General features: G+C 37.4%; 1 protein-coding gene across 2 annotated transcripts in view; it reads right to left on the bottom strand.

The window, feature by feature from the left end:
• SPPL3 (signal peptide peptidase like 3) overlaps positions 1–22,934 on the bottom strand; it is a 133,205-nt gene extending 110,271 nt beyond the window's left edge. For both annotated transcript variants that reach the window (XM_063086851.1, XM_063086850.1), the window contains exon 1: positions 22,536–22,934. In XM_063086851.1, coding sequence (XP_062942921.1) covers positions 22,536–22,558 — 23 coding nt within the window. In that variant the 5' untranslated portion in view covers positions 22,559–22,934. The remainder of the gene's footprint in view (positions 1–22,535) is intronic.
• Between the last annotated feature and the right edge of the window lie 571 nt (positions 22,935–23,505).

Here is a 23,505-nt window from a genome sequence, read left to right on the forward strand (position 1 = left end):
ACCAATTTCAACCTAAACTGTGATAAACATGTATACTATAAACCCTAAATCAACCTCCAGAAGAAATAGAGAGCCTAAATAGGCCAATAGCTGGTAACAAAATTAAATTTATTCTTAAAAATCTTCCCATAAAAAAAAAGTCTAGGCCCAGAAGGCTTCACTAGTAATCTGTCAACCATTTAAAGGAAAAAATAATACCAATTCTATATAAACTCTTCCAGAAGAGGAGGAAACATTTCCCAAATCATTTTGAAGCCAATATTATCCTGATACCAAATCCAAAGACATTACAAGAAAATCACAGACCAATATATCTCATGTATACGGATGTGAAAAACTGTGACAAAATTTAGCATACCAAATCCTGCCATACAGAAAAAGCATAATACATAATGATTTCAGGAATTCAGGGTTGGTTTAACATTTGAAAATCCATCACTGTAATTCACCATGTCAAGATAAAAAACCATATAAATATTTCAATAGATGCAGAAAAAGCATTTGACAAAACCCAACATCCATTCCTTATAAAACCTCATGGCAACTAAAAACAGAAGGGATCTTTATCATCCTTGTAAAACGCATCCAGGAAAACACCCAAATCACTCACAATGGTGAAAGGCTTAATACTTTCCACCTAAGATGAGCAACAAGGACAAGATGCCCACTCTCCTCGCTTCTATTCAACATTGTACTGGAAGCCCTAGCCAGGGCAATGGGGCAAGAAAAAAGAAACAGGAGGCATCCAGATTGAAAAGGAATGTGTAAAATTTTCTTTGCAGATGATATAATTGTGCACGTATAAAATCCTAAGTAACCCACAAAAGTTACTAGAAGTCTTAAGTGAGTTTATTAGCAAGGTTGCAGTATACAAGATCAGTATATTTTAAAAAAAATCAATTGTGTTTCTATATATTACCAATGAAAAACTGGAAATGGAAATTTAAAAAACACCATTGACAATAGCATCCAAAAATATAAAATATGAAAAGGGATACATTTAACAAAATATGTGCAAGAATTGTGTACTAAAAACTACAAAGCACTGCTGTGATAAAGAAAGTCTAAACATATCAAGAGATATATACCATGTCCACAGAGTGGAAGACTGAATATTGTTAAGATCTCAATTCTCCCAAACTGATCTGCAGATTCAACACAATCCCAATCAAAATTCCAGCAGGATTTTTTACTAGAAATCGGTAAGTTGACTCTAAAATGGAAAAGCCAAACAATTTTAAAACAAAAGAACAAAGTTGGAGGACCTACACTATCTGATTTTAAGATTTACTATGAAAGTATCTTGATCAAGACTGCATAATATTGATGTAAAGATAAAGACACATAGAACCACAGAACAGAAAGTCCAGGAATAAACCTACAATCAATTTTTGGCCAACTGATTTTTGACTAAGGTGCAGGTAACCCAATGGCAAAAGAATAGTCTGTGTCAACAAATAGTGCTGGAACAATTGGATATTCATATGGAAATAAAAAAGAAGTATGACCTTACCTCATATCATATACAAAAAATTAACTCAAAATGGATGAAAGGCCTAAACAAATGATATAAACTTTCTGGAAGAAAACATAGAAAAAATTATGACTTTGGTTTAGGCAAAGATTCCTCAGACAGGACACAAAAAGCACTAAAAATTTTTTTAAAAACCTGAAAAACTGGATCACGTCAAAATTTGTTCTTCAAAAGAAGCTGTTAAAACGAAAAGGCAAGTCACAGAGAGAGGAAAATCTTTGTAAAGCATACATCTGACAAAGAACTTGTATGAGGAATATATAAAGAACTTTTACAACTCAATAAGGAGACAAATGACCAAGGAGAAAAAAATAGGCAAAAGATTTCAACAGACACTAAACAAAGAAGATATACTACTGGCAACTAAACATGTAAAAAGATGTTCAACGTCAGTCATTAGGGAAATACAAACTAAAACCAACAATGATGGAAATACAAAATGCTACAGTCTTTGGAAACAGTCTGACAGTTTCTTTAAAAGTTAAACATATGCTTACCATATGATCCAGCAATCCCACTCTCCTAGGTATTTATCCAAAAGGAATAAAATCATGTGTCCACCAAAAGGCTTGTACTTGAATGTTCATAGCAACTTCATAATAGCTCAAAAGGAGAAACAGTGTCCACTAACCAGTGAATGGTAAACAAATTTTGATATATTGGCAATAAAAAGAACAAACTTCTGATACACCCAACAACATGGATGATGATTTCATAAACATCATGCTAAATGAATGAAGCCAGGATCAAAAAACTACATGTTGTATTACTCCATTTATATAAAATTCTAGAAAAGCAAAATTATAATGACAAAAAGCAAATCAGTAGTTGCCAAGGGCCTACAGGGAGAGGAGGGAATTAACCACAAGGGGCACAAGGGAATTATTTGGAATGATGGAAAGAAATGCTCTGCATCTTGACTGTAGTGGTGGCTTCACAATAGCATATATTTGTTCAAAACTCATTGAATTATACACTTAAGATGGGTAAATTTTACTATAGGCAATTATACCTCAAAAAACTGATTAAAATTTTAAAAGTTAAATAGGAAAAGAAAAATCCCAAAGTTAGAAATGATAAAGGAATCAATCATAAAGGCCAAAATAAAAGAAATCAAAATTATTAGAGAACAGCATGCATACTTACATGCCAATAAATTTAAAACTTAAAGTTCAATGGATAATATGCTGTTAAAATGTTAAATACCAAAACTGATAAAAGAAAATGTGAATAAACATCTGTAACAGAAGACACTGATCAAAATACCAAAAAAATACCCAGCCACCCCTATTGACCCCTGCAAGAGCATTAAAACCCAATAGCTTTACAAAGGAATTTAAAACTTTCTAAGAAAAATGTGGCATACTGACCTCAAAGTGTTGTGAAACTAAGATAAAATTTTAAAAGAAAACTTCAGGACAATCTAACCTACAAATAATGATGTGAGACTCTTAAAGCTCAAACAATTAAAGTAATACTTCAAGAGATTTATTAAAAACTACTAATTTTTATTCCAAGAATGCAAGTTTTTTTAAAAAAAATAACCAAACTACTGCTATCATATAACCAGCAAAAAGATACATGCAAAATGTCATTATAGTAACATATTCTACGTTTTATAAAATTCAACCAATCCCACCTATTTTTAGAAAAAGCAATAAAGAACCTTTTCTTTTTTAACATGATTAGAACAATCCACATTGTTTTAACCACAAATTTTATAGTTAAATAATAATGGTCTTCTGTTTAAAAGATGAAGGGGCCCTAATTCAGTATTTATAATAGTTTATTACCTATTCTTTACTCTAGAATAGTTTTTTTGAAGGAAAAATTAAAACAAAATAATTACAAAAAATTACTGAAAGATATATATCACTATTTAATTCTATATAAAACTTAAGCAAACAATCATTAGAATAGTAGTTGGGCAAATCTAGAAGAAAAAAAAAATCAATGGTATTACACACCAGTAATAACCAGCTAGGAAAAGAATGGAGAAATATCTCCATTAAAACACAACAAAAATTATAAAATACTTGGTAATTAATGCAGCGAATGTATTTAAAAAACCTAAACTTTAATGGGGAAAAACTTGGTTAGCTTCAGAGAAGGAATATACCACACATCATGAAGATGATGATTTTGGCCCAGTTAAATAACAGCTGTACTGTAGTTCCAACTGAAACATTAAATAAGATACTTCACAGAACTTAGGGGAAAAAATGAGCAAAAATATCAAAGAACACTCTAAAAACATAAAGATAGGATTAGGCCTATCAAAGACTAAAAGCAACACCTAACAAAGGGATTGGGTCTCAATTCAACTATAAATGACTTAGTCTTCCAAAATAAATGCAAATAGGCTGCTAATTCATTTATTTGCTGACCATCTTGGACAACAGTTCCTGTTCAATTTTTAAATAATACATCCATAATAGAGACAATCTTTCATCTCCTAAATTACAGCTTACGTGATCTGCGGTATAGCTAAAAATGAACAGTTTATGACCAAGCTCATGTGTAAGAAGTACTGCTGATCAAATGTTATTTTTTCTTAAATATCTCTAAATGAATGTCTTAAATCCTTATTTTGTATTACTATTATTACTTACTATAAAATACACAATGAAATAAAGCTACAGCTTAATATTTGTCATGTGGACAAGGCAAGTTGTAGTCACATCTACGTCTGGAAAAGCACCTTACTTTTGAGTTACCTCACAGTAGACTTTAAGGCTTAAACTGACACTCCCCCAACACTACCTTCAAAAAAGCTATACACCTGGTCAGTGTTAGATAATTCTATAGACTGATTCTCTTCTTTATCAAGTTAGGATTTAACTTTCTATCCTTAGATTTGATACAAGTAAAAGAACACAATTGTGAGTGGCACTTCCCAAAACAGTGTTAAAGAACTGTTCCAGGTATTGTGATGATGCCCAGCTTCTCAGAGCTCATAATATGCTAATTAAGTCTACGAATTTCCAAGAGAGGGATTTTTTTTTTTTTTTTTTTTTAAGATGACTGGTAAGGGGATCTTAACCCTTGACTTGATGTTGTCAGCACCGTGCTCTCCCAAGTGAGCCAACCAGCCATCCCTATATAGGGATTCGAACCCACGGCCTTGGTGTTATCAGCACCACACTCTCCCAAGTGAGCCACGGGCCGGCCAGCAAGAGAGGGATTTAATAGGCAACCTTTTTTCAAGTTTACTCGATTAAAGGTTCCCTTTATTCTCAGAGTACCATTAATGGCAAAGAGCCCTGGCTTTGCAGTAATATTACCTGTGTCCAAATTCTAGCTCTGCCACTCATTAATTGTAAAATCTTGGGTGAGTAAATCAGTTTTTCAACTGTAAAATGAGGAAAAAGGAAAACAATACTTACACTTCAGGGGACTGATTTAAGGATAAATTATTGTATAAACACACACATAGGAAAATCTTCATGACATTGGATTTGGCAATAATCATGTGGATATAACAACAAAAGCACAGGCAATGAAAGAAAAAATAGATAAACTGGACTTGATCAAAATTAAAAGCTTTGGTGCACCAAAGGTCACTATTAAGAGTGAAAAGGCAACCCACATAATGGAAGAAAATATTTACAAATCATATATCTGATAAGAGATCAACATCCAGAATATATAAAGAGCTACAGTTCAACAAAAATCAGCCAGATTAAAAAACAGGCAAAGGACTTAAATAGACATTTTTTCAAAGATATACAAATGGGGCTGGCTGGTTACGTCAGGTGGTTAGAGTGCTGTGTTATAGCACCAAGGTCAAGGGTTCCAATCCTCTCACTGGGCAGCCGCAAAAAAAAAAAAAAAAAAGATATGCAAATAGTCAATAAGCATGAGAAAAGATGCTCAAAATCATTAGAGCAATGCAAATCAAAACCAGAGTGAAACACTACTTCATACTCATTAGGATGGCTATTTTTTAAAAAAATGAAAATAACTAGTGTTAAAAAAAAAAGAAAATAACTAGTGTTGACAAGGATGTGGAGAAACTGGAACCCTTGTGCATTGCTGGTGGGAATGGAAAACAGTGCAGCCACCATGGAAAATGATATGGCAGTGTCTTGAAAACTTAAACGTAGAATTACTGTATGATCCAGCAATCCCATTTTTGGGTATATAAACAAAAGACCTGAAAGCAAGTACTTGAATAGATATTTGTATAGCCATTTTCATAGCAGCGTTGTTCACAACAGCCAAAAGGGGGAAGCAAGCAGTGTCTGTCCGAAGATGAACAGATACACAAAATGTGGTAAATCTACACAATCAGTGTTATTCAACCTTTAAAAGGAAGGAAATTCTGGCACACGCTACAACAAGAATGAACCTTGAGGGCATTATGCTGATTGAAATAAGCCATTCACAAAAGGACCAGTATGTTAGATTCCATTTATATGACTTACCTAGAGTAGTCAAATTCCAGAGATACAAAGTAAAAAAGAGGTTGCAAGGGGCTGAGGGGAGAGAGGAGAGGGAAACAGGAAGCTAGGGTTTAATGAATATAGAGTTTCAGTTTGGGAAGATAAAAAAGTTCTGGAAATGGATGGTGGTAATTGTTGCACAACAATGTGAATGTACTCAATATCACCGAATTGCACATTGGTTAAAATGGTAAATTTTATGTTATCTATGGTTAAAATGGTAAATTTTGTTATCTACGTTTTACCATAATAATAAAAAACAGATTACATAGGATTATAAATATACATGTGCTTTCATATATAGATTTCTAGAAATACAGAGAGAAAACTAGTTTCTTGGAGAGGGAGACTGGAGGATCAGGAATGAACATGATATAATAAAAATATATAGCACTTGAAAACAGTAGTCGACTATACACTCACTAAAAACTAATGTATAAAATATCAAATGGTATGAAAAGATGTTCAAGATACATAAGACAGAAAAAAGCAGATAATACTATATACCATTTAACATTACTTTCACACACACACACACACACACACACACACACACACACACACACACACACACACACACACACACACACCCAGAAACAGTCTCAAAGGTGACACCAGAGACTGCTGAAGAAAGAAGGGACTATTCAATAAGTGGCACTGGAACAAGTGGATTTCTAACTCACCCACAGATATATAAAACTCAATTCTAGATGGATTAAAAACTAACATGTGAAAGGTAAAGAATTAACCTTAACCCTAACTCTAATCCATTCCTAGTTAGAGGAAAACACAGGAGAGACTACCTTTAACACCTCAGCGTAGAGAAGAATTTCTTAGAACACAAAAGCACTTGCCATAAAAGAGACTGATAGATTCTACCCCTAGATATATAAACCCTAGGAAAACTCTTAAAACATGAGCACCAGGAATATGTACAAGAATGCTCACAAGTAGGCCTCTTTGAAATAGCTCCAAACTGGAAATCTAAATATTCATCAGCAAGAGAACAGATAAATAAATCATGTTATAGTCACAGGATGGAGCATTATACAGCACTGGAAGTGAGTACAACTGGGACAAATTTTGTAAACAATATTGATCAAAAAAAGCAAATTATAAAAGACAAAAACCAAAAACTAAATATGTTGCATGGTAAAACACAAAAAATGTAGTAAATGTAAGACTGGTTTTTTTTCAAAAGCAAGGGAATGGTAAACACGAAATTCATGATAGGAGTTTCCTATTGGAAGTGGGGGGTAGGGGGGTGACAGAGGCAGCAGTAAGGACCAGAGTACACATGGAGCTTCCAGGGTATTGGTAATTCTGTAGTTCCTGTATTTCTTTAGTTGACTGGTGAAGTTCATGAGTATGTTTATTATGCTTCAAAACTTACGTACACATATACTTTTCTGTAGATATGAAATATCACATAAAAATGAGAACAGTATGAACCTGTTCTATTTCTGTTTGAAAAATGAGCTATAGTTCCTATATATAATTTACAAAAGGACAACATGAAATGTTAGTATAAATTTTTTAAGTAAGTTAAATTTTAGGTAATTATAATTTTTTTTACTTCTATTTGAGATTTTTGATTTTCAATAATGAACTTGTTTTGTGTAATCAAAAAAAAAAAATCACAGTATAAAGACCTGAAGAATACGCAACAAATTTAATGAGTGATCTCTCTAAATTGGTGGAATTATGGGTGGTTTTCCTATTCTTGTTGTGTTTATCTCTATTTCCTAAAATTTCACCAATAAAATATATATTATAGTTTCATAATCCCTTATCTGACACCCTTGTGGGGTCACAGATGTTTCAAAATCCTGATTATTTAATTTTTTTTTTTTTTTTTTTTTTTTTTTTTTTGCTTTTAGGAAAGTAACAAAGTACATATTAGGATTACCTAACATCCTGGGCGGGGTATCAAGCAGTAGCCCATAATCTAACACAAATATTTCTACAACAAAGTGAATAAAGAGTCACACTATGTACAATAAGTAGGTAATATAAATACCTTCACATCAGTTAAGGTCTTGTTTTGTTACCAAAGAGGTCTAAATGAGGTTTTACCACCAAAGGAGTGGAATTATTTAGTGTAAGTAAGGGTTCCAATTCTGTCCCCACTGCTCCGACTAACTTGGAGCTTAGTTACTGTACATTGTGCACTCTGTTGAGAATAGTCAAAACAGCTCTTAGGTTAATATTTTATAATGCCAACAAATCAAAGCATTTCAAACTGAATAACTAAAAGACAGTTTTCTTTCTTAATAAGGCTAAGGCTTTCAAGCACATTTCAAAAATGAAAAAGTTAATGAACAAGTGTCGGAGTATATTTGGAAATTATCAAAACCATAATGCATACCAAAATCAAGACAGCCACCAAATAAACTGTTGACTAAAAAGACAGTGTCACTTAAAGTATTCTTTAATTTCACAATTAAGGACATAGGACACATGAAGATTTCACATGGCCTTCAAATTCAAATCCATGAACTCACTAACAGGCCCAGGGTCCATACTATCACAAATATAAAGAATTCAAAGATGAATGCAGTAGGATATATCATGCAAATTAAGTCGTGATCCTTGTTCTCTCATGGACCACTCATGGACCCCAATCCAAAGTGTGTGAATTCCATCTAGAATAACTGCATGTCAATGCTAAGAAAAACAGAATGATGGTGGATGGAACATCCATTACAACATTAAGGCATCCAATAGTCAGTGATGCTTAAGCAATGGTCGAATCCGGTGAAAGTACTTGTATCTACACATGCAGGTGCCCATAAGATAGTCTTTCTGGCCAGTCAGCTCAATTGGTTGGAGCATGGTGCTGGTAACACCAAGGTCAGGGGTCTGGATCCCCCTACAGGTCAGCTACCAAAAACCAAAAGACAGTCTTTCTTTATCCACTGTCACTGGGGCACTGATCAGCTATCTCCTATCCACAATGAGGCAGCAACCTACAACTTACTGTGGACAACAAGGAGTTGCATTACCTTCACAGGCTAGGTAAATAATATAAATCAGTGATGTCAAGATTCAGTGTACCACAATAGAAAGTAGTTGGGATTGAGGCAAATTAAAAAATATAAGCTATGTATGAGTAAAGGCATTCAAATATTAAGACACTTTTAACCAAATTCAGTCCTTCTAGTAGTCAAAAATTATTGATTGGGACACACAGTCTGTACAATGCCCACTCTGAAACCTCCTCTTGAAGTCGTCTTAATTACACCTGCTGGCATTTGACATCCAATCTCTAACAACACTATAAACTCCTGGAAGAGAGAGGGCCTGGTTTATTTTATTTTAGTTACTATAGCAAAACCCCAAAAGGCATAAAGTCATTCATTAAAAACAAAGATCGAATCTACAACCTTATTCTGTCATCCCAAGTGAGCTATGTCATCAGACAGTACATGTAGATAACTGGTAAAGAACAGGGCAAAGCAGACTCTGAACATCTAAACAATTAGAATAAGGACCAAACGGTAACAGTTCCCACAGATTTCTTTCATTTGCTAAGAACTATAAAACCTGGTACATCTCTAATAATGAGAGAAATGATTTTCTTCCTCCTGCTAACTAATCTCTGCTCACAACCAAAAATCTGAGCTATAAGGAGCTTGCTTCTCTGTAACTCTCTAAAGACCCTCTTCCACATTTAAAAAACAAACAAACAAACAAAACCGTAACAATTTAACATTAAAGAACCAGAAATATAGGCTGTTCAAGCACTCATCTGTTTTTCCTAAAGATACACAGATCATCATACATGTGAGCAAAAATCCTGAATCACAAGCATTTACATCCTCTACAATTGCACTGTTCGATATGGTAGCTGCTAGCCACACACACCTATAAAGAACTTGAAATGTGGCTAGTCTGAATTGAGAAGACTTTGTATATTTAAAAAAAAGTAAAATATCTTAACTTTTATATTGATTACATAAAATCAATGATGTAATAAATATTTCGATATACTGAGTTAATATCACTTGAATATCACCTGTTTCATTTTACTTTTCATGTGGCTGCTAGAAAACTTTTTGAAGACATCTTTTTTTTTTGTGACTGGCCGCACAGAGCGCACCTGCCATCCCTATATAGGATCCGAACCCGCGGCGGGAGCGCTGCAGCGCTCCCAGCGCCGCACTCTCCCGAGTGCGCCACGGGGTCGGCCCGAAAACTTTTAAAATTATATATGTGCCTCACATTATATTTCTATTGAACAATGCTGCTCTAGAAAAGGTCATATTTTACATCTAATTCCTCTAGTGATTATGCTCCTGGCTAAGAGTTGTATGAAGCCCCCCCCCCCCCCCGCAAAAAACCTTCAGTCATTAAACCATTCATAGTCCCCAGCCTACTGATCCTACTGATGATGCAGTAGGTTGCCAGAGTAATTTGGTCAGTTACCCAAAGGGAAGGAACTAGTTTAACAATTATCTGAGTCTGAATTCTTTCTAAATGATTCTAGCATGTAACAGAAATAAGGAGTAGTCTGAAGCAAAGTCTGTGAGCCAAGAAATCTATTAATTTTTTTTTTCTCAATGCAAGATTTTTAGGTAACTAAAACTAAGGTTCGACTTTAGTACTATACTTTTAAAAACAGATCTAACATTTTAACCCAGTGCTTTTTTCTTTTTTTCTCTATAAACTTTTATTTAAAAGTAAACAATACACAAATAAAAACCACAATGAGATACCACTTCACACCCACTAGGATGGCTATAATTAAAAACAAGATAGATAATGAAAGTGTTGGTGATGATGTGGAGAAATTAGAACCCCAGCCTACTAATCCTATTGATGATGCAGTAGGTTGCCATCACTGGTGGGAATGTAAAACGGTGCATCTGTTTTGGAAAATGGTTTGGCAGTTCTTCGAAATGTTAAAAACAGAGATACCCCATGAGCCAGCAATTTCACTCTGAAGTATTCACCCAAGAGAAATGAAAATGTACTTCTGCACAAAAACTAACACCAAATGATCATAACAGCATTATCTGTAACAGCCAAAAGTAGAAACAACCCAAATGTCTGTCAACTGATGAATGGATAAGCAGAATTTGGTATATACATACAACGGAAAATTATTTGGCAATAAAAAGGAATGAAACACTGGTACATGCTACAACATGGATGAACTTTACGCTAAGTGAAAGAAGTCAGACACGAAAGACCACATATTACATGATTCCATTAGCAAGAAACAGGCAAATCCCGAGGCCAAATGTAGATTGGTTCCTGCCAGAGTCTAGGGAAAAGGGGGAATGCGGAGTAACTGCTAATATGTACAGAGCTTCTTTTAGAATGAAGAAAATGATCTAAAATTGATTGTGGTGATGGTTGCACAACTCTGTGAATATACTAAAAACCACTGAATTGTACACTTTAAATGAATAAACTGTATGTTATGTGAATTATATCTCAAAAAAGCTATTTACAAAATATAAACATTAGAATGAAAAAGAAAATGCTATACAAAGCATAGCATTGTATACGAAATCTGCCTCTATAGAACATTTCATTTTAGAATAGAATGAAAAAGTGATAACTAGCTATGAAAAAGAAGAGGAAACTTCAATGGTAGATTGTATTACTGGCCCTAATTCCTCATCCCTCCCGGGATCTCCTCCTTAGCCATGTGATTTTGCAGTTCCTCACACTAAAGGGGTAAGATTTAATTTTGTGGCTCCTTGACTCTGGTTTCAACCATATGACTTGCTTTGGCCAAAAGAATGAAACAATGGCAGTGTTCTAGTTCTGAGCCTGAACCTTAAGAAGTCTTGCAGGTTCCACTTGCCCTCTTGTGCCCCTGCTACTATCATGAGAAGAGCTTCCCCTGGGTGGCTGCTACCCATTCATCCTGGCCCCAAAATAAACACACATGAAGCCTCAATGGACTTACAGATCTGAAGCAAGAACCACAGTTGCACCAGCCAACCCGTAGATCCATAAGGATATTTGATTGTTATTTTAAGCCACTGAGTTTTGGGGTAATTTGTTATGCAGGGTTGTGGCAATAGCTAACTCATACAGTAACCAATTCTCCCACTGTATTTTGAAGAAGTCCCATAAATTAAACAGTGATTATCAAGGTAGGTCCAGCCTAACACCTTGAATAATAATAGCTTCATTTACTCAGCATAAGATAGCGATCTACATACCTCAGAATGATATTTGATGCTTGTCCCTTTAAGCTCTTAAACTGAGGGCTGATGGCAATTTAATAAGATATCACATACACTTCCACCTTACTAATATATAATTTTACTTTTTTAGGGCTATTATTTTTAAAAAATCAAATACAAATAACATTCATTTTAATAAACTATGTGCCAGACCACTGAAGATAAGCGCATGAACAAAACAGAATCCGTGTTCTCAAAACTTTACAAACAGGTGAACAAGGAAATAAACAACTGAAAGAAGCAAGTACAGTGTACTAAGGGAGCACAGAGAAGGGTTATACTGGAACAAAGATTTAGGATAATAAAGATAAGGATGAAGAGGAGGCAAATTTAAAAAAATATACACACACACACACACACATATATATAAAAATCAACAGGACTTAGTGACTTATCTGATGACAATCAAGAATGTCTCTGAGGTCTTTAGCTGTGAAGACTAAACCAGACACTCTCAATAGCTACTGCTACAGGCTAAGACTGCCCTATCACTAAAGCTGACTCATTATCAACTTGGTAAATCTAAACTGAACACAAAGCTCAATTTCCAGAGATGTCTTGGGCCATTTTGTACCTTTGCTACATGATGTCTCTGGTTTAGATATCTATTTTCTAATAGGTGGCTCTATTTTCCATTTGGTCTAACTGATGCTTGTCCAATAACATCTGCTATTCACAGTTCTCCCCTATTTCTACTTGTTATTCCCTTTTTTCTAAGTTAGTTGATAACATTTAGCCTTTGCTTTATAACCTTTGCTATAAATAAATACCAGCCTAATACATCAATCATCCTTATGCCTGTAGGTTTCCACCATTGCACAGCATTCAAATATTCAAAAACAAAAACAAACGCTTAATCCCTCAAACTTCTGGTTTATGCCTATTCCACATGATGGTGTTACTTAATTGTGACCTAAGACTAAGGCACTGTTATATCTATTAAATTTAAAATATGCACACATCAGGCCAAGAGATTTTTTTAATTGTTCTTCTGAATAGTAATTATTAAACAAGGGAGAGGAAATGAGTTAAAAAAGAAAACAGACATTTAGAAACAGGAAAAAGATGATGGCAAAATAAGTTCCTAATTAAAAAGAATATTTTTAGCTTTTTAAAGAAAAGCTTAAATATTAAGATATGAATTTATGAAACAGTGGCAAAAAAGAGAGAGAAATTAAGTTGCTGAGAAACCAGTTTTCATATAGCTTATTGTTCTCATACCTCAAAGGAAGTTTCCTGCAATTTTCATTTCAGCATGTTACTGAAATTGTTTCCCCAAAATTGTTTTTCTAATTCCAAAAAAAGCAGAGCTTTGCCACTCTAGAAAAAGAATAATATATGCCACATATTTGAACAGTACCTGTTTGGGGAAATAAAGTATAAATAAATTGGTAGCAGTCAGTCTGTGGTCAAGTTCAAGACGAAAGAAGGTAAATGAAGATGACTACTCTAAAGGGCCCATGCTCCTCTGTAAAGACCTCCCTTAGGAATTCTGTTCCTATGCTGAGCCACTTTCTATTTCTAGGTGCTGTCAGGATATTAGGAAGTAAGGCAAATCTAGCCACACTCTTGGACCAACTTGACAGTAACAATTTTACTTGTGTATTTTCTTCAAAGAGCAGTAAGATGTTACATAAGTATTCTCTCCTTTCTTCTGTGTGCCCTGTCATTATTTTTTAGGGAGGCATTCTATTTTAAAACCTAGCATCTAGCAAATTTCACCTCTAAAATATTCATTCTTAAAAAGAAAAAACTGAGCACGTATTATGTGTAGGTCCTTGTACCAGAAATTAATAGCTTTGATCCTACCGTTACAGAGTTCACTGTCTAGGTGGGAAGACAGCCATATTCCGTACATTCAATACAAGGTCTGAAAATCTTAAGTGTTACCCATATGATAGGAACAGATAAAAAGCTGTAGGCATCAGAAGAGTACTTTTCTTCTGGATCAATCAGAAGGCCCTGTAACAAGGGGACAGCATTTCAGCTTGGACCTTTAAAGACAGGTAGGACTTACATATTTAGAGATGTGGTTAACCAGGTAGAAGAATCACCTTAAATAAAAGGGAAACAGTAGTAATCCAATTTGGCTGGAGTAACAAGTAATATTTAAAGGAAATATAGGTAAGTAGGGTTACAAGGCCAGATTGTTTTGAAAATCAGACTGAAGAAGCTGGATTTTATACTAAAGCAATAAAAAACCCCTAGGACATCCAAATACAATATAACCCAAACTAGTGACAAATAAATATCAAAACAGACAAATACCAAATGTACACACCAAGCATTCCCCATTAAGTTCTCTTCACAACCCCTAACTGAAATCCTTAATAATATAGGTAGACATTTCTAAACTTTAACAACAGTAAAAAACAATCTCTTCTCTTTCCAAGATCAATTTCTTCATCTCCCTGCCTTCAAATACATAATTCCCTCCCTTATTTAAAAAAAAAAAAAAAAGACCTTTATGACCGTGTCTATACCAAACATCCTCTTTCCACCTTCTCAAACAAATGGCCAGAATTCAAAGCATGCCTTTTTTCCTTCGTCACTCATCCCCAATTTGGCTTTCACCTTCAGAATAGATCACTACTCTGATCTTTACTACTGCACTTTCAATAGTGACTTCCTCTATAAATTCAACAGCCTGGTTTTTCTTCATTCTCTCTGAACCCTGTAGCTTTTTACACTCCTGCCCCTAAAAGTTCTCTTGTGCCTTTCATTACCATTGCACTTTCCTAATTATCCTACTTCCCTCTGATGGAGCTGACTCTTCTTCCTATTACTTCTCAATTTTGAGTTTCTCAAGCCTCAATTTCTGGTCTTCCATTCTTTCCTCTCTACACTTTCCCTCTTGGTCAACTGATCTTACCTCAAATCTTCAACTAATTCTCCTCAACCTAGCTGTAGTCCCAGGGGGTATTTCTACAGATGTTTGTACTAATCAAGAGCAAAGGTGAGAGAATTTGTTTCTTTACAACTAATTTTTGCTTCTAACAGTAGTATTTTTGCAAGCATTTTTGAGAAATGAATGTAAATTTCTGGAAGTTTACAAAGTCAGAACATACAGTCAAAGGTTTAAAAGATCAGCTGTCAGATGAGGCCTGAAGATTTAGTCAAGTTTGGAAGGTCAAGCTAGACAACTCTGGGCAAAAATTAAGACAACAAAACAACAAAACAAAGTCTTGTACCCTACTTATGTCAAAATGTCTGAACAACCAGGCTGAAGAAACAATGAACAAAACTTTAGACATGTCCTATTTAGGTCAAGAGTGAGGCCCAAGCCTGGAGGCCTTCAGATGAAGGGAAGTAGGTGTGCCTGTAAGAAGTGGTGTGGACTAAGGAAACAGATAAGAAATTAACAGCCCCTCCTAATAAATTTTTGAAGGGTAGAAAATTTCCTATGTACTCCAAAGAAAGCCAGGGAAAGACTAGGATTATGCACTCTACTGCTCCTTCTTCATTTGAGTAGATTATGAAAGAAACTGTCTTCAAAAGATGAAAATAAAACTACTATATGAAAAAATGTAGCTTTATTAATGATTTGTCTTCTTTGTTTTGTGGAATGTAGCAAAGGACAATGAAACTTGTGACTAAAAGGTGATGACCATTATTTGTGAATGTGCTGCTAATATAAATCAATAACAATTTGCAAACTGTTATTTATATTAACTTTTAATATGGCATTATTTGACATCCTGAATAGAATGGACATCTCAAAGTCTAAATGCTGGTTAAAATGTGAAAAAAGAAAAATCACTTCTATTGTGAGGAACTCTATCTAGAACCTACCTGGATCTAACAAATAACATAGAGAACAAATAACTTGCTTTTATATAGCACTTAGCAATTCATAAAGCATTTTTACATACATTATCTCACTGAATCCTCACAACCCTTCTGTGAAGTACAACAGGTATAATATTGGTACAAAATACAACACTGGGACTAAGACATAGCTAGGTCACAGTTAATCACAGACGAATATCACCCTCAAACTAAAGATTTCCTGATTCAAAGAATCCAGAACAAAATTAGGTGCTTGTATCTCAGGATTTCAAATGAAAATTTAAGGAGCAGCATAAGACAGAACTGAATACTTTTTGAGTGACTGCTTGTATTCAATGTAATTCACAAACATGTAAAAACAACTAGGACACACCTATACCTCAGAGCACTTTTTAAAAAAATCCTTTAATGGTTCTTCACTATAAATACTGGAACTCCAAAACAGTGACGATCATTTTCTTACCAGTTTAGGGTAAAACCTACAAACCAAGTAATGGGAAGGTCTCTATTAGGCTAATGTATATTATTAGTCTAATACCTTAAAAATACCTACAAACAACTTTTTCATAGAGCTTCAATCTAGTCTTATCACAGCAACTGAATGGGACTATTTCATTTTAAACTGTGGCCCTAGTGAGACCTACTAATAAAATCTGAGAGGTAACAATTCACTGCACGGATCATGGGAACTAACTGCAGATTTTTTCCCAGTACAATTGGATTTGGTCACCTGGAACCCACTTAAGAGGTTAGAATTCCATAAGAGGAGCACTCTGCCTCTAACTCTTTACGTGAGGATTAGAAAATATGCCATAGAAACTCAAAGTTATAAACATTTCTTAATTTATACATACAACACAAAAAAATAGTATTTTCTTTTAACTCCAAGAAGGAACCATTAAACTCTAGAAACATCAAAAATAGATTATAGAATTTTAAAAATCAAATTATACTCATGGCTTTATTGCCAGAGACAGCAATCACATAATGTTTCAGATGCCAAAAATAGCCAACTAAAACAATACTTGGTCAGACACTCTCTCCTTAGGACATCCTTTGATTTTTCATGAGATGGTTTGATGAAATAGATATGATGAAAACTAAATGATCTGTGAATATTATTAATGTTGAAATAAAAACATTTATATTGAGCTACATAATAATTCAATGGCATGGTGATCTCTAAAACAAATGATCATATAGAAATCTATTTTGAGAAATGCATGAACATTAGGCATTTATATTCATAGTATTGTAAAACTGGTTATGACTTGAAGAAAAAAATAAATAAATTCATAGTACTACTTGATAATTACAGGCTGATATGGTTACAAACTCTCCAGCTTTTTTTCCCAATCGCTTAAAGCTTTATAATAAACATTGAGGAAAATGATTTAAATACAAATTCATGGTGTTAGCTTTGGCTAATTTTAGTTAAAATCACGTATCACCCAAACAACATTATCACAGCACTTTAACTACAGGCAAAACATGTTTTTAAAATAATAAGCAAATCTTCTAAAGCCTATAATGCTAGACACACGTTTTCAGCTAGTGTCTCTTCAAAAAACTTCCATCAGCTACTATCAAATATGAGTAACATCAGTTACAATGATGCGCAACAGTAATCTGAAAGTAGAACTGACCACCCTTAGTTCTGGAGATCTGCATTATTTTTCATTCTCAGGTTTAACACTACTATTTGCATGCAGCCCTGAGATTAGGTCTTAAGAAAGACGGCACAAGTCGAAGAATTCTCCTTCATGTGTTCAGTAAAAATTTACCACCCACCTATTATATGGTAGGCTTTGGAGAGAGTACCAGAACAGAAAGGGTCTTATCCTTGTGCAACTTACTTTGTTTATTGTCTGTCATTCCTCAGAGAAACACACAAGACCGGACCACGAAGAACCATTCTGAGGAATTTGGGTCTTAGTCTAAGTGCAGGGAAAAGCCATTGTATAATTTTAAATAGGGGACTGCCATAAACTGACAGGTTGTTAAACAATGGCCATTGAGTGGAGAATGGAGGAAACCCAGGGAGGAGGCTAATATAAGAAGAAAAAGAGGGTTAGCTTAGAGTAATAACTGTGAAAACATAAGTGGACAGATTCAATGTTAGAATCTTGGTGTCAAGCAGTCTTCACTTTGAGCCCTTTCACCTTTAAATCCTTGGGCAAGTTACTTACACTCTTTTGAGCCTCAGCTTCCTTACTTAGCAATGCTTGTAAAACACTAGCACTTAGAAAATACACAATAAATTATTATAATAGTACTTTGAAACTCAATTAAAGGGGTTCAGATAGACTGACTTCCTTTTCTCCCACAACAACATTAACCTTACCATAAGTAATTTTTAGCAGGGTTCAAGTACGGTTATATACAAGTACTACATTGACTCCATCAAGAGACAAATTCCTGTTTCTCAAAGAATTTACACTAAAACTGCTCATAAATATACACTGAGCAAGTTTTTCTCTAATAAAAATCTAGTTTGCACCTTCAATTTGTGTTTCACATACATTCTTTCACTTTCTCAGTGTATGTGAGTAAACCATTATAAGCAGAATCTTGTGGTTAACTCATGATAAAGATTACGGTGTTACTACCAATTATTTTAATTTCTTCTGTCAATAGTTTCCTTTAAAACTTTAATAAGGGATGGCATTCCTCATTCTTACTGAGACATCAGAAAACCAAGTTACCAAGCTTTTGGCTGGCCCTGAAATAGTTTTTGATCATGGAAATAAAATCTCATATTTTCACCAGGGAAATTAATCAAGGGCCGGTCCGTGGCTCACATCGGGAGAGTGTGGTGCTGATAACACCAAGGCCATGGGTTCGGATCCCTATATAGGGATGGCCGGTTAGCTCACTTGGGAGAGAGTGGTGCTGACAACACCAAGTCAAGCGTTAGGATCCCCTCGCCGGTCGTCTTTAAAAAAAAAAAAAAAAAAAGCTCTCTTTTATAAGTACAGCAGCACTACCCTCCATCCACAGGGAATTCATTCCAAGTCCCCCAGTGGATGCCTGAAACATCAGATAGTATCAGAAAAGTGTTTCTCCTATACCTACATACCTATGGTAAAGTTTACTTTATAAATTAGGCACAGTAAAAGATTAACAACAATAACAAATAACAATATAGAACAATTATAACAATATACCAATATACAGTAATAAATGTTATATGAATATGGTCTCTCTCTAAAAATACTGTCATATTTTCAGACCTCAGCTGACCACGGTTAACTGAAGCCATGTAAAGCAAAACCATGAATAAGGGGGGACTACTGTAATATGGACTACGAATATTCATCCTCCAGTAGCTTTCCCTGATACTTAACATTCTTTCAACAAAGGATGAACCACCCTGAAAATTTACTATCATGTTCAATCACTCAGTATTTACTAAACAGGGCTATGTGCTAGACAATGTGCTAGGCACTATGGGAGGACTAAGGTTAGTGTTATATGATCCTTACTCTCAAGGAGTTTCCAACCTAGTGAGGAGAGTAAGTACACAAGAAAAGGAAGGAGTGATGCAGACACTACTACAAGTATTACAAATAAAAAGATCACTCTCAGATGGGGTGGAATTTGAGCTAGAACCTTGAGAAACAGAGTTTTGATATAATTTGCTAGGAGAGGAGCAAGCACAAGAAATCAGAGAACAGCATGAACTTCCATATAGGAGCTTTTTTTGAAAAAAACTTTTTATTATGAAAAATTTAAACATATAAGTTGACAGGATAAAATAATTAACCTCCATGTACTCATCACTGAGCTTTAATAATTATCAACTTACGGCCAATCTTGTTTTATAATTTACATGTCTTCTTATATGAAAATCCTAAAGGAGCCTATTTTCATATGCTAGTACATTCTTTACTTACTCCATACTCAGACAAATCTACAGTACCACAGTAGCCTCCACAGGTTGATTTTTCCTAAAAGCTACATACAAATAAAGTGCAAGTCTGTTCCTTAAAAAAACAATCAACTTTTTTTTTTTGGCAGCTGGCCAGCATGGGGATGTGAACCCTTGACCTTGGTGTTATAACACCATGCTCTAACCAACTGAGCTAACTGACCAACCAATCAACTCTTCATTGTACAAACCAAGGAAAGAGTAACAAAGACTACAAAATGACAGATAACACACAAATTGGTTTACATATACTTTTGGAATACCTTTTCCATACTTTTATTTCAATAAGAATGAGTAAAATGGGAGATTTCAGGTCAAATGAAATAAAGTATAACAGGTGAAGTAATCTGGACACATCACTTGGCTTCCTGGGCCTAAGTTTCCTCCTCTATAAAATAGAGAAAAATCACCTACCTCAGAGACTTGAGAGAATTAAATGAGTATGTATTAAATGCCATGTGTATATATATATATTTGGCAGCAGGCCGGTACAGGGATACAAACCCTTGACCTTGATGTTATAAGCACAATACTTTCCCAAGTAAACTAACAGGCCAGCCCCCAGTTCTTTAATATCATTACCTGGTTGACTCGGCAAGAACTAGGAAGCTGCCTGGTTTCTCAATCCTCTCCCCTCATACACCACCCTCTAGAGATGATGATGATGATGTAAAAACTTTCTTCATTTCAAAACATGCTAAAGGTGAGGGGCTAAGCATCCTGATTTCATGGAGCTTCCTTTGCATGCAAAGCAAATAAAGAGAGCTGAGACAGAGGGAAGAATTTTAGTAGAATAAATCTTGTGAACCGTCAAACTTCACAAAGTAATCCCTCCCTTAACTAGAAGAGCTGACGAACATCACACAGAGGTAGTGTGTGGCCAACCTACCACTTTTTATTTTCCTCAGTGACCTGCCTCTCAACAGCAAGTGATATGAAACACAAGATTACAATTTGAGTTTTCTTAAGGAAAGAGTTTCTCAAGAGTTCTTGAGCTATCATAACCCCAAACACCACAAATCACCCACTCGGTTAAAGTCTTCTACCTAAAGTCTTTATTTTCAGATATCACCCACTTGATATTTCCCTAAGACAATTATAATTACTGTAGTAAAATATGGCACTTCAGTTTGCCAAGTGCTTTGTAAAGGTATTCTGTTAATCCTTACAGCCAATGAAAAAGGTAATTTCCCTATTTTATAAGTAAGGAAAAAGGAATGAAGAACTATCTTGTCCAGCTACAAGGCAAGTTAGTGGCGAACCGGATCCCCAAACCAGGTCTTCCAACTCCACATGCCATGCTCTTCCCATTCTATTATGCTCTTCTCTAAGAAGTGAAAGTCTACAGTTCTGTTCCAAATCACATTTGCTTCAAAGAGTAAACCATCTTCAAACAATCTCTCTAGATTTCGACCAGATTTCCATCCCCACACCTACATTCATCCATTTCTTGCTTCCTTACCCTCTAGCCATTGCTTTCTCCCCACCATTCAATTTCCACTCTCCAAGGATACTATCATTCCTTCAACCCCTACTGAAAAATTCCATCTCTGCATGCACCCCCATTCCCCAAACCTTCTCGGGATATGTGTGTTGTCATCCCACAAATGACATAGTACATTTCTCAGTCCTTAACCAGCGACTTAATAACTATTAAAGTCCCACAAAAAATACACATAACTTTTTTTTTTTTTTTTTTAAAAAGATGACCGGTAAGGGGATCTTAACCCTTGACTTGGTGTTGTCAGCACCACGCTCAGCCAGTGAGCGAACCGGCCATCCCTATGTGGGATCCGAACCCAGGGCCTTGGTGTTATCAGCACCGCACTCTCCCGAGTGAGCCACGGGCCGGCCCAAAATACACATAACTTGCTGATCCTCCATCTCCATTCTTGGCCCAGGGCACCAGCCCACTTCAAATTCTTAAGAACAGCGTACCAACCCTTACAAATACTCTGCCCAAGCCCCAATGTCACCATCGACTTCCTTTCCAGAATGTGGTTATCCAAACACGCTCCTCTTCCAAGCTCTTCACCAGTGACTCCCTTCCAAGGTTCCCAAGACTCCACGGTTTTCTTTCCCTCATTCCTGAGCCTCTGCCCACCTTATACCAACTCTCCCTTAGCTCCTCATCCCAGAGCTAAGCAGCAGCCCCAGTTGAGGCTGCCGCTCCTCTCTCGAAACTTGGAAGTTTTGTCTCTTATCACCTGTTCTCACCAGAGCTTGCTCTCAGCCCGGTGGCCCACCTTTGCCCTGGCAGGTCTCTCTCCACTCTTTCGATTCCTCCTGCCCAGGAGCCACCCCCACAAGTTAGTTCCGGGGTGCCCGTCGGATTCAACTTCCATCCGTGGGATTCCCACCCCCGGAGTCATGCTCCCCTTCTCCATCACCTGCTCCACCCATGGCCAAATGACATCTGCCGCTGCAGCCGCCTCCATCCCCCTTCTCGGACTCCGGGTCCTCGGCCGCTCACCGCCTTCCCCGAGCGCCAGCCGCCCCCTCCAGAGGAGACAAGGAGGGCGTGCACCCCCAACTCGCACCTGTTCCACCGCCTCTCCCCCTGGCGGGGCGCGCCGGCACCCCGACTCCCACCGTCGCCGCGCCCCGGCCTCCCGAAGCCCCGCACTCACCACGAGTAGGTCTGCTCCGCCATGGCGCTGACTCTCGTAGGCTCCGCTGCAGGCTGTGGCCGGGCCCGGCGGCGGCGGGCTCGCTCGGGCCGGGAGCGGAAGGCGCGGCCGGGGCCCGGCGCTCGCTCGCTCGCTGGCTGGCTGGCTCGCACGGCGGACGGGCAGGCCGGGACGGCGGCTGGCGGGGAGAGGCCGGGCTCCGAGGCAGCCTCGCTCCCTGGGCCCCAGGGCGGGGCGGGCTCCGCTCTCGGCCTCCCTCACCGGCGGCGGCCGCGGCGGCTCCGCTGCGGCTCTAAACCCAACATGGCGGCGGCGGTGGCGCGTAGAACAAGGGGGCCCCGGGGCGGGCGAACGGCAAGACGGGCCCGCGCTCACTGCGCGCGGGGCCGCGGGAGCGCCGCGCTCAGGCGGCGGCGGCGGCGGCGCCCGGGGGACATGGCCGGCGGGCGGAGGCGGCAGCGGCGGCTGAGGGGGGCGCTAGGCGATGAGGCAAGGCCTCTCGGATCACACCCGCGGAGGGGAGGTGGGGAGGGGGCGGGGGCGAACCTGGGCCCCGCGCGGTCACGTGCCCCAACACGCTCACGTGACGCGCGCCCCGCCCCTCGCGCCGGGCCCATGCGCGGAGACGTCGGCTGATTGCTTCGAGGCAACTGTTGTTCGTACAGCCTCGGGCCGTTGGACAGTCTCCCGGCCCCTCCTGTCGCCCCTCTACCAGCGCGGAGCGGTCTCCTCGTATCCCCTCTCCCGACCCTTTCGGAGGGGCTGCTGCACCAGTCAATCAGGAACTCCAATGCTCATCCGCTGGCTGCCATTCAGCTGTCAACCGTCAATCAACAGTCTGCTGGCCAGGGTCCCCACCTGTCAGTCAACCTGTCAGTCAGCAGGCGGAGCGCTGCATTCCTTCGTTTGCACGATCCTTGGTTCATTCATTCATTTAGCAAATATTCCACGCAGCCAACCTTTATTGCGC

Source organism: Cynocephalus volans, chromosome 2 (genome assembly GCF_027409185.1).
Source record: "Cynocephalus volans isolate mCynVol1 chromosome 2, mCynVol1.pri, whole genome shotgun sequence".
Lineage (NCBI taxonomy): Eukaryota > Metazoa > Chordata > Mammalia > Dermoptera > Cynocephalidae > Cynocephalus > Cynocephalus volans.